Here is a 12556-nt window from a genome sequence, read left to right as displayed (position 1 = left end):
GGAGCTCTGGTGGCATAGTGCCTAAGGCATTTGACTGCTAACCAGAAGGCTGGTGGTTCAAACCCACCAGCCACTCCTTGGAAGGAAGATTGGACAATCTACTTCTGCAGTGATTCCACCTCTGAAACCCAAGGAGGGGTTGCTATGAGTCAGATCTGACTCCACAGCAGTGAGTTTGATTTGTTTTGGAAAGGGACTGAGAATGTGAAAGAGAAAATTTAAAGGGGAGAAGAAATGGATGTTGTTGTAGCTGTCTCCAAATACTAGAAGCATAGTCTGGTGGAACCAAGCATTTATTCAGTAAGTGTCCATCAAGCACTTCCATATGCTGAAGTAGGCACTGAAAAAAAGAATAGGATTAGATTCTATCTGTTCAGTTCCAGATGGAAAGATCAGAAGGATTAGGATTAATGAGAAGTTTGGAAAGAGATTTCAATGCATCATAAGGAATACAGCCTAAATCAGTATTTCCTGTAAATTACATTTCATGGAAACCTAGGAACACATGGGATGTTTCTCTATATGTAAAAAGTAGTCTGGACCAAATATGTTTAGGTTAAATATGTTTGAGTTAAAGAACATTATAGTTTTAAAAAACCACAACACAGGACTTCTGAGAGTCTTTAATATATTGTATCCTACAACTCTCCTAAAGAGCAATATGGTTTCTTCTTCCAAAACTTTTGCAAAGCAGGACACTGCATTCTAAGTCTAAAATTCCATGGAATGAGCATTAGGAAAATTATCCTAGCTTCATAATGAGAATGAACAGGTGGCCTGAAAGAATGGATCCAGATGAACATGGTAGGCATTGTGAGTCACATCTTGGCACCACATAAAACAGATGCCTAAATCTGTGTTCTGAATCATTCATATTAATCCAATCCTCTCACATAATCCTCCTTGCTTCATAATTTTACTAATTATTGGTCTTGGTGGGAGCTCTAGTGGAGAAATGCCTAAGGCATTTGACTATTAATCAGAAGGCTGGCAGTTCAAACTCACCAGCTACTCCTCAGAAGGAAGGTTGGGCTATCTACTTCTGCAGTGATACCACCTCAGAAACCCAAGGAGGGGTTTCTATGAGTCAGATCCGACTCACAGGCAGTGAGTTTGGTTTTTGGCTTTTTGGGATTGGTCTTGGTACTCCTTTCTCTCATTCCAACCTTGCCTTGAACTTGGCTTTAATGAACTGTGTCTTGTATTTCTGCTTCTGACTTGAGCTCTATGTATCAATGACTCTGGTTCTTCCCAATTTGCCTGAGGACACCTCGGGAAAAGCTCCTCTGGTTCAACTCTTCTATCCATCTCACCTAGAGAAGTGAGCAGGTTCTTATCCAAGCACAAAAGGGATGAACATGTTCTTATATAGGGGTGCCATAAATGGTGAGGATCTGGACTTTCTGATGTTGAAAATCCATCCCAGTTCTTATTTTCAGCTATCTCCTTGACAAGTCTGAGGTTCTATAATGTCCCTTTTTCCAGACATAATTTTAAATAATTTTGGTACCTAGGAAGCCAGCTATTTCCCTGACTGGCTACATTATCTTATCAGTGCTCATATAGAATTCAGATGCTCTCCCACACAATTGGGAAATCTTTCACACAGTGAGCCATTCATCCACAAAAAGCCACTCATCCAAGTTTACTGGGCCATGTCCTACCTTCCAGCCATATGAATAAAAACCTTTAATGACTTTGAAGTCTTGCATTAAATTCCTGCAGGAAGACACTATTGTGACTTTCAAGTATGGCTCTCAAAGATCTTCCTATTTTGTTCTCTTACCTTGTAACTTGGGTTCTCATTCCAAAATCCAGTGACCTCATTGATTGTAGCACTTCAATACAGCCCATGTACTAGAACAAGAAAAGAAAACAGAACAAGTAGGAAATAATAGCACAAAGATGTCTCTCAGCTTCATTGTGACTTCCTGGGAAATACCTTAAATCAGCTCCTGATATCAAGTTACTTTTGCAAACTCAGACTGCCACTAATATTTCTGACCATTAATGGAACACATGTCTTAAACTTCAGTTCAGCTAAATGCAAACTGTGATATCAGGACTTCAGCAGAAATAAGGATAAACATGACTTGAGTGGTTAAGAGTCTTATTGTAAGTGATCTGGGCTCTAGAGCCAGACCCTGTAAATTTGAATGTTGGCTCTGTCCCTTACTATTTATGGAATCTTGGGCAAGTTACTCTACTTCTCTGCATCTTAGTTCTGTCCTTAGTAAAATAGGGATCCAATTAGAATTGTTGTGAGAGTTGAATTAATTCATACACATACAGCACTTAGAACAGTGCTATACATCCAGATGCTCAAATATTAGAGAAAGAAAAAACAAATGTGAAAGATAGAAAATGTGAAAGAAATAATACAGTTTCTGCCCTCAAGGAATATAAAATCTTCTAAGATAAAGCAAGTATATAAATGCATATAATACAGAATTTATTCTGCAAGAATTAAGAGAGGGGAGGGGACTCACGTCCATCAGGGATTAGTGAATTTAGCTTGGAACAGAATGTTGGAAAAGGAATTGTGGCTTATAAAGGGAAAAGATGATTTATGTTTAATGTGGCAGCAGTGGGGAGCCATGTAAGTTTGCTGGTAAGAGTGTGATTAAATCTATGGTTTTAGAGGCATGGGTCAGCAACAGTGAAGGTTAGCTAACACTGGCAGGACAAGTTATGATGCTCTTGTTAAGCAAGAAGTAATGGGAAAATAGATGGTAGTGGTGGTTGCACAACACTGTTGTTGTTGTTGTTGTTATATGCCATCGATGTAATTAATGTCACTGAATGACTAAATGATTAAAATGGCAAATTTTCTGTTGTATATATTTTACCATGATAAAAAATGAAGTAATGACAGTCCACACTGAGGACAGAATGGTGGCAACAGGAAGGAGGGGACAGATTCAAACAACATCGTAGAAATAGATACTACATGATTCGGCAATTGATTTGATATAGAGGAAGAATGAGAGAAGAGAGAAGTATGAGTCAGGGGTGACTCAGAAGTTTCCAGCCAGGGTAGCCAAGAGAACAGCAGTGCCATTAACAGAAATAGGAAAGCCAGGAGAGGGGATGATGATGAATTGCATTGGGACCAATTGACTGTAAGACACTCATGGGTATCCAGGAAATAACAAGCTGGTAGTTGAAAAATGGGTTCTAGAATAGTGAAGAGAAATGAAGCCTAGGGAGGCAGACTTTGCAGTTTTCTGGTAGCTTTGTGAGGTGAGACCATGGGAGTAAATCCTCTTAGCAGAGCCCTAGTGAACTAGCAAGGTGCTTCTCAGAGAATTCCCTTGACAATATTATGAGAGCCAAGTGGTCAGATTGAAAGTGATCGGTCAGCTCCTTGGAAATGACAGACTTCCTATCTGGCTGTCCTTTAGAAGCCTTCCAACCCCTCTCTGCTTGGAAATGGCAAGTGTACTGTGGAGCCTGTGGTCACCTCCATGGACACCTCTTGTAGTATTTCTGAGAAAATTCTGTAGACTTAGCATCATAAGAGCAGCTCAGTTGCCAGTGCCCAGAGCTGGAGAAAGCACACTGACTCAATCACCCAGTAACTGCCAGCCAGACTCCTGTCCATGTCTCTAGTACTGACATGAATTGAGAAAAATTGTGGATGTTTTATTCTGTTCCAATCACATTTAACTTTCCAAGGCTCAGCTACCACAGGGAAGTAAATGTATCTAGAGATTTCTGTGTGGTAAATCATCAGCTAGGTTATATTTAAGGGTACTTTAAGCAAGCCCAGAGTCCATGAGTGGTGTAGTTGATGCAATTGGCTGCTAACCAAAACGCTGGAGATTTGAGTCCTTCAAGATGTGCCTTGAAAGAAAGAACTGGTGATCTACTTCCGAAAAACCAGCCATTGAAAATCCTATGGAAAACAGTTCTACTCTGACACACGTGGGGTTGCCACAAATTGAAATTAAATCAGCAGCAACTGGTGGGAGTTTAGCAAGCCCATCTCAGAACTGCCATGAAAGGAAATTCCAAGGGTCCAAGCTCTATTTCAAGGCTGACTCTAGGTGGATTGGTTGCTCTGGTTTTCCTGGCATTCAGTGCCTTTTTCTGCTCGAGAATTTAGCCCCTACTTCCTGCATCTGTCACTCTGGAATGAGTGGACTTTACACACACACTGGGAGATAGATCTGGGTTACAGAAGGCCTCAGCTATGCAGGTATATGTCATCTTTCCCTTCACCTGTAAGTCACAGATTTCAGACGAGGAGATACTAACCAGCCTATCAATACATGATTTTTAAAAACGTGACCAACCACCTACATTTATCATACTTTGCTAGAGTGATTTTTCAAAAAACAAATGTAGCATGTCACTCCACTGAGTGACATTCCACAGAATTCCTAAAATTTATTATCAAAACAGGAGCTCTGGTGGCATAGTGCCTAAGGCATTTGACCACTAACCAGAAGGCTAGTGGTTCAAAACCACCAGCCACTCCTCAGAAGGAAGATTGGGCAATCTACTTCTGTAGAGATACTGCCTTGGAAACCCAAGGAGGGGTCACTATGCGTTGGATCCAAATTGATGACAGTGATGTTTTTTGTTTGTTTGTTTTAAAATCAAAACACAGTCATTCTTTAAGCTCTTGTTGCTGTGTCAATCTCCTTCTATGCACTTTGCTGACATACTGGCATCCTTCTTATTCCTCAAATACACCAAACTCTTTTCAAGCTCAAGACCTTTGCACCTGCTGTTCCCTCTGCTTAGCTTTTCTCCATTACTCTGCAGAACTGACTCTCATCCTTCAGGTTTATATTCAGATGTCTCCGCAGAGGCCCTTTCCTGTCACCTCTCATCACGTGCCCTGTTTGTCCCTTTCATGTCACTGATTGCAATTGGTAATGATAAGGATGACTTGTTAATTTGCTTGCTTATTCTCTGTCTCCCTTTTCTTGGCTATAAGCACCTCAAGAGTTAGAGCCTTGATCATCACTGTACTCCCAGCACCTGAGACAGTGCCTGGCACATGGTAGGTACCCAAGAAGTACTGGTTGAAAGAATAAATGAAGCATCTGTTGTTCAACTCCAACTGTATTTTTAAAATGAGCAGAGAGAGGGAGAAGAGATTGACCAAGTGACGGTTTGGTTTCTCCATCCTCAGGAATAAACGAGGAGCACAGGAGACCTCAGGACTCTCTCAGAAAGAGATTCAGGAACTACAAGCTAGGATGATACCTTTCAAAGACTCTGGACTTCTTTGTAATTTCCTCCATGTTTATTATTTCTGTTATGTGCTACCTTAGAGACTGGCAACAACCTGAAACACAGGAGGTTTTATAGTGAAGAAGGAAGATGAGAGACTGTGCCATATTCCTCAGAAAAGTCTAGGGGTAAGGGTAGGGAGAACCCTGAATGATAGAGTCTATGATGTTGTTGTTGTTATTTGCCATCGAGTCGGCCCCGACTCATAGTGACCCCTCCTTAGGTTTCCGAGGCAGTATCACTACAGAAGTAGGAATGCCCAACCTTCTATGATGGGAACTTTAAAAATAAAAGGATAGTAGGCAACATGTCTGAACCCAAACCCATTGCCGTCAAGTTGATTCCAACACATAGTGATCCTATAAGACAGAAGAGAACTGCCCCACAGGGTTTCCAAGGTTGTAAGTCTTTACAGAAGCAGGCTGCCTCATCTTTCCACCATGGAATGGTTGGTGGGTTGGAACTGCTGACCTTTTGGTTAGCAGCCAGATGCTTTAACTACCACACCACCAAACCTCATCATGTCTGAACACAAAGGGGGAAGAAAGCAAAGGGAGCCAGTTGGGACTAAAATGCTCCAAGGTTGATAATGTTCTAATACTTGTGTGAAGAAAAGCATCAAAGTTGGGGTAATTCTTAGCCCAAGAAAATGAATCCACCAGTAGTGAGATTTGGGTCATCAAAAAAAAAAAACAGGGATTTTTAGGTGGGAGAGTGAAAGAGGGACTCTTCCAAGGTTTTGTTCTTAATCACAATTCATCACAATTAACCACCTTATCTGCTCTCTTCTAAGGCAGACCCAGACATTACTTCCTTGCTCTTCATCTGAACCTCAATTTTGCTTCACACAATTGTCAGTCAGCAACAGCACAGATGACACGTTCTGCCAGCCTCACCATGATACAACGGAAAGTTCTAAAGAAACATGACTCATGGCCTAAGGTGCTTATGACAATGAATACATTTCCCTTCCTCCGTGGGTATGTGCTGAGGAAGCCATTCTAAACAACGTGAAGGGAAGGAATCAGTGCCCAATTTTTGCCACAAATTACCCTGAAGACTGGAATAGAATTGGTATCGTCAATGACTCATATAAGCCCATTTCACTTAGAAGCCATTCCTGTGAGAGAGCAAGGAATGGCTGGTGCATTAAAATAGTCTGTCCACTTCTTTGTTTAGGTATCTGATGATTGCATAAGCAGACAGTGACTGAATGTCAAGGCCTGGGGAAAGAGAAGTTTGGTATAAACTAGAGAGGACAACACATTTCATTCATCTGTTAAATGCAGATCTGCATAAGACTTGGTCTCTGCTCTCAAGAAACTCAGACTCATAAGGATTTAACAACCATGGAAAGAGATGATTTGTCTTTTCTTTCTGTGAGTTTAGTCATTGTCATTAACTCCATTTAATAGATGAGGAAATTAAAGTCTATTTAAGGGAAGTGCCTGGCTCGGTTTCATTTATTCAGTGAGATTGAATCAGAGTGTGTTCCCAGAGACCTTGTATGTACCCCTGTATAATAGAAAAAAGCAGAGAGAAAGGGCTATCCAGCTCATTCCCATTGACCTTTCCTCTGATCTACCCAAGTAAGTAACACAGTGATAAGACTGGGGGCCACAATAGTAACTGTAGATACGAATTGAAGCTGCTCTGGAACTGCAGGAGATGGCACATGAAGTAGAAGACACTCCCTAATTCCTGACCCTGAGACAAGGAGAGAACACTGAAAGACCTTTATGTAGAGGAATACCGGATTGGTGAGAAAGCAGCAGAGCTCGGCAGTGCTCAGACAACCTTCCTATCCAGCACCTGGCAGATGACTTACCTGAGTCCCAGCTCTTTCTCTCCTTTCATGCCCCAAGGCAGTAATAATATTTTTGTACTGTCTGAGCTTCAACCACTTGCTCCCAGGGAAAGGTAAACAGCCTATTCACAGTTGTGTGTATCCTGGGCTCAGCATTCCAGAGAAGAAATTACTGTGGTTTTCCAAGAGAAGGAACAACTGCTAATTTGTGGGAACTTGTCATTCTCATTCTTTCACAGAATTATGATTTCAAGCATACTACCTAAAGAAAAAAAAAAGACATGTATTTTCAAAAAGAATGTCTAAAGGATACAGTGATCCAAAGGAATACAGAAACGGATGCTGGAAAGATGATCCAACAGAATACGGAAATTATTGAACAATATCACAAGCATGTAATATTTTACTGAAGATAATTAAAAAACAATTGCAGTAATACATTGACAGAGAACTGCCAGAAATTCCAGCCGGATCCAGAAGAGGATGTGGAACAATTACTGATATCAAATGGATCTTAGCTGAAAGCAGAGAATACCAGAAAGATGTTTTTCTGTGTTTTATTGACTATGCACAGGCATTTGACTATATGGATCATAACAAGTTATGAATGACATTGCAAAGAATGGAATTCCAGAACACTTAATCGTGCTCATGCAAAACCCGTACATAGACCAAGAGACAGCCATTCAAACAGAACAAGGGAATGCTGCATGGTCTAAAATCAGGAAAAGTGTGTATAAGGGTTATATATCTTTTCACCATACTTATTCAATCTGTATGCTCAGCAAATAATCTGAGAAATTGGACTACATGAAGAACATGGCATCAGAATTGGAGGAAGACTGTTTAATAACCTATGATATGCAGATGAAACAACCTTGCTTGCTGGAAGTGAAGATGATTTGAAGCACTTACTGATGAAGATCAAAGTCTACAGTCTTCAGTATGGATTACACTTCAACATAAAGGAAACAGAAAATTCTCACAAGTAGACCAATGAGCAACATAAACAGAAAAGACTGAAGTTGCCAAGGATTCCATTTTATTGGGATCCTCAATCAGTGCCCATACAAGCAGCAGTCAAGAAATCAAATGATATACTGGGGCAAATCTGCTGCAAAAGACCTCTTTAAAAGAGTTAAAAAGCAAAGATTTCACTTTGAAGACTACAGTACTTACCCCTGACCCAAACCATGGTATTTTCAATCATCTCATATGCATACGAAAACTGGACAATTAATAAGGAAGACCAAAGAAGAATTGATACCTTAGATTTATGGTGTTGGCAAAGAATTTTAAAAATACCATGGACTGCCAGAAGAACAAACAAATCTATCTTGGAAGAAGTACAACCAGAATGCTCTTTAGAAGCGAGGATGGTGAGACTTCAACTCACATACTTTGGACACGTTATTGGTAGGGCCCAGTCTCTGGAGAAGGACATCATGCTTGGTTAAGTTGAGGGTCAGTGAAAAAGGGGAAGACACTCAATGAGATGGATTGCCACTGTAGTCGCAACAATGGGCTCAAACATAGCAACAATTGTGAAGATGGTACAGGACAGTGATTCATTTGTTGTTGGTGTTGTTGTTATGTGGCGTCGAGTCGGACCCGACTCATAGAGACCCCTCCTTGGGTTTTCGAGGCAGTATCACTACGGAAGTAGATTGCCCAACCTTCCTTCTGAGGAGTGGCTGGTGGGATATAGCGTCACAATGAGTCAGAACCAATTCAATGGCATCTAACAACAATAATGAAGGATACATAGGAGACTCTTGACAGTGGTTACTTCTAGGAACGGGAGACAGGCATTTTGCTATTTACTTTATAATTTAGCACTGTTTAGGAGTTCAAATGGTTAACGCACTCAGGTGCTAATCCAAAGATTGGAAGTTTGAGTCCACCCAGAGGCACCTCAGAAGAAACCCTGGCAATCTATTTGCAAAAAAATAAGCCATTGAAAACCTTATGGGGCACAGTTCTTCTACAAACATGGGGTTGCTGTAATATTTTAAATAATGAATATATTATTTTTTAGAGTTAAAAAATAAAATAAATCCTACTACAGAACATATATGAACCTCAGTTTATTAACTATTGTTGTTGTTGTTATGTGCAATTATTAATTACGGTTAAATCCCTTTTTTTTTTTTCCTTCAATGGCACATTCCCATCCTTAGATTTGTGCCTGGCCCTGGGCTAGGAGTATGGAAAAGTATTGTTTAAGAGAAGGTTTAAGGCATAGGCCCTGCATTTGATAAGTTCATAATAAGAGTAATAAGGCAGGGAAGAATAACACTTCTGAGATAATCAGAACACTGAAGAACAGTGTATAATCAAGTATGATATGATGAGGCTCTCACTTTCATGCACTAAATGTTCAACACTGATAGAGGTCAACAGTGTGGCAAGAAAACACTGCAGTGTTTTTCTGACACGTTTAAATAATTTCCAGCCTTTGCCATCTTAAATAAAAGCCCATTTCCTTCATAGCCTTGAGATATCATCCCCACTTCCTACCTTCCACTCCTGCCTCAACTCATTGCAGTTAAGTTTCTGCCTCAACTCTCTACTGAAGTTGTTTGGGCAAACCAACTACCTCCTACTAGTTAACTCTGGTGAACTGTTTCTGTTCTCTTGTTCATCTCTCTAGGGCATCCGTCATTATTGATGTCTACCTGATCTGCCTTCTTTTCCTTTCTTTCCTTGGCTTTCATGAACATTTTTTTCCCATTCCTTATCTGACCCCTCTGACTATTCCTTTCCTTTTCAGTCTTCTTTGCTGGGCTCTTTTTGGTTTTTGTTGTTATTCATTTTTCCTTTAAACATTTTTCCTCTCACTCCATACCAGTGATTCTCAGCCCTGCATACCCATAAGAATCACGAGGAAAAGTTAAAAAATAAAGCAAAACCAAGTTCTATTCCAATCCAATTAAATCAATATCTGCTATGTACACTCCTATGGCTTTAATTACTAGATGGATGCTGATGGCACACAAATCTTCAGCCCAAGGTCTTTGCTCCAGACCTACATAACCACATGGTATTTCATTTCCACTTCAAACTCAGTACAGCCAAAGTATGTTTCTATTTATGTTTCTGATCTCAACCAGTGGTATCGCCATCTACCTAGTCATATGAGTAAGAAAGCTCAACTCTTCTCTTTCTCTCAAACCCCACATCCAGTCAAGGGCAAGACCTATCCGTTCAATCTCCACAATATCTCTCACATCTGCTTTGTCTTCTCTTTTCAACTCAGGCCCAACTTTTCCCAGCTTCATTTAAGCACCTTCTATTTCTCAATTGCAATACAGTGGAACTCACATCATACGCATGTTTGATCTACTTTAATTCAGTTATATTCATTTGGCAGACAGAGAGTAAGAGATCAGTCCCTTTATTCATCCTCTCAGCCTCCTACTCTTACTTCCCAAATTAGACTTTGACCTCAACTACCTCAGGAAAAGAAGACCTCCCTATAAATGCAAACAGAAATATAAGACATTAATTTTGACCTTTTAAGTCAACAGGTGTTGAGGATTTAAGGAATTTGCATAGAGTAGTTACTCTGCCTATGTTGGCATAGTGCCTAAGGCATTTTACTGCTAACCAGAAGGCTGGAGGTTCAAACCCACCAGCCACTCCTCAGAAGAAAGGTTAGGCAATCTACTCCCATAGAGATACTGTCTTGGAAATCCAAGAAGGGGTCACTGTGAGTCAGACTCGACTCGACGGCAGTGAGTTTGGTGTGAGTTTTTGTTTTATGTTTCACCCTACAACTGACTTCAGAATGTAGTCCTTCCTAAGATGAGAGTCTCTTGTGCCCACACCTCTGAATCTGACCTTCACACTGCAGGCAGCACTTTACTGAAATGCAGATCTGACAAGTTATCACTCCATCCTGCCACAATGTTTAACAATTAAGATATTAATGAGTAAATTAGGCCAGATACAAGGAAATAGCCAGACGGGGGCAAACATGGAATCACCTGACCTACAAAAAGGAGAGGGCTCAACTACTTAACCCTAATCCCTTGTTGCTGTTTGGGAAACCGGATCTAATTTTTTAAGAAAAGTGAGAATTCAGGCTTTATTTCTGTAATTTCCTGATTTTTAAAATCAATAGGCCACAATGAATAATCCAAAAGTGAAATCAAGAAAACAATCCCATTTACAATAGAGTCAAAAGAGTAAAATACTTAAAAATAAATTTTAAGAAAAAAGTATAAAATTTATACCCTAAAAGCTACAAAGCATTGCTGAAAAAATTAAAGATCTAAATAAATGAAAAGATGCTCCATGCTCATGGAACAGAACATTTAATATTGTTAGGATGGCAATATTCTCCCTAAGGGACATACAGATTCAATGCAATCACTGTCAAAATCCCAGATGACTTTTTTTGCAGAAATTGGCAAGCTGTTCCCAAAATTCATATGGAAATTCAAAGGACCCAATATAGCCAATATAATTTTGAAAAAGAAGAACAAGTTTGGAGAATTCACACTTACTGATTTTAAAAATTACTACAAAGCAAAAGCAATCAAGACAGTGTTGTATTAGTATAAGAATAGACACACAGATCAATGGAATAGAACTGAGAATCCAGAAATAAACCCTCACATGTACAGTGAATTGATTTTTGACAAAAGTGCCAAGACAATGCAATGGGGGGGAGGGGGAAGAAGTCTTTCCAACACTTGGACATCTAGATAGTCACATGTAAAAGAATGAAGTCAACCACTTATCTCACACCATATACAAAAAATTAACTCAAAATGAACCTAAGACCTGTGCATGAGCTAAAACTATAAAATTTTTAGAAGAAAACACAGGCATAAATCTTCAGGACCTTGGATTAGGCAATAGTTTCTTAGATGTGACACCAAAAACCCAAGTAACCAAAGGAAAAACAGACAAGGTGAGCTTCATCAAAATTAAAAACTTTTTGTGCTTCCAAGAATGCTATCAAGAAAGTGAAAAGGCAACCCACAGAATAAGAGAAAATATTTTCAAATCATATGTCTGATAAGATTCCTACATCTAGAATATATAAAAATCTCTTAATACTCAATAATAAAAAGACAAAAAGTCCAATTTTAAAATTAGATAAAAATTTGAATGGGCATTTCTCTGAAGAATAAATGGCCAATAAGCACATTAAAAGATGCTCAACATCATTAGTTACTAGAGAAATGCTGTGAGATGCCACTTTGCACCCACTAAGATGACTATGTAAAAAAAGGAAAATAATAAATAAGAGTTGGTTAGGGTGTGGAGAAATTGTAACCTTCATACATTGTTGGTGGGAATATAATATGAGATATCATATGATCCAGCAATTTTTCTCCTAGGTATACCCAAGAAAATTAAAAACACATGTCCACACAAAACTTGTACATGAATTTTCATAGGGTATTATTTATAATAGCAAAATAAAAACCTTAAATATCCATAAATTGATGAACAGACATTGTTGTTGTTGTTGTTGTTGTTGTTGTT

At 39.4% G+C, this 12556-nt stretch overlaps 1 protein-coding gene across 1 annotated transcript in view; it reads right to left on the bottom strand.

Annotated features, from left to right (window-relative positions):
• SHC4 (SHC adaptor protein 4) overlaps positions 1-12556 on the bottom strand; it is a 174349-nt gene that overhangs the window by 113261 nt on the left and 48532 nt on the right. Inside the window, exon 2 of the mRNA XM_007935202.2 lies at positions 1787-1857. Within this exon, the coding sequence (XP_007933393.1) occupies positions 1787-1857 (71 nt within the window). The remainder of the gene's footprint in view (positions 1-1786; positions 1858-12556) is intronic.

Source organism: Orycteropus afer, unplaced genomic scaffold (assembly GCF_000298275.1).
Source record: "Orycteropus afer afer isolate SDZICR_OR568_19922 unplaced genomic scaffold, OryAfe1.0 scaffold00026, whole genome shotgun sequence".
Lineage (NCBI taxonomy): Eukaryota > Metazoa > Chordata > Mammalia > Tubulidentata > Orycteropodidae > Orycteropus > Orycteropus afer.
The sequence above is the reverse complement of the archived record's forward strand: the minus strand, read 5'-3'. Positions and strand labels throughout refer to the sequence as shown.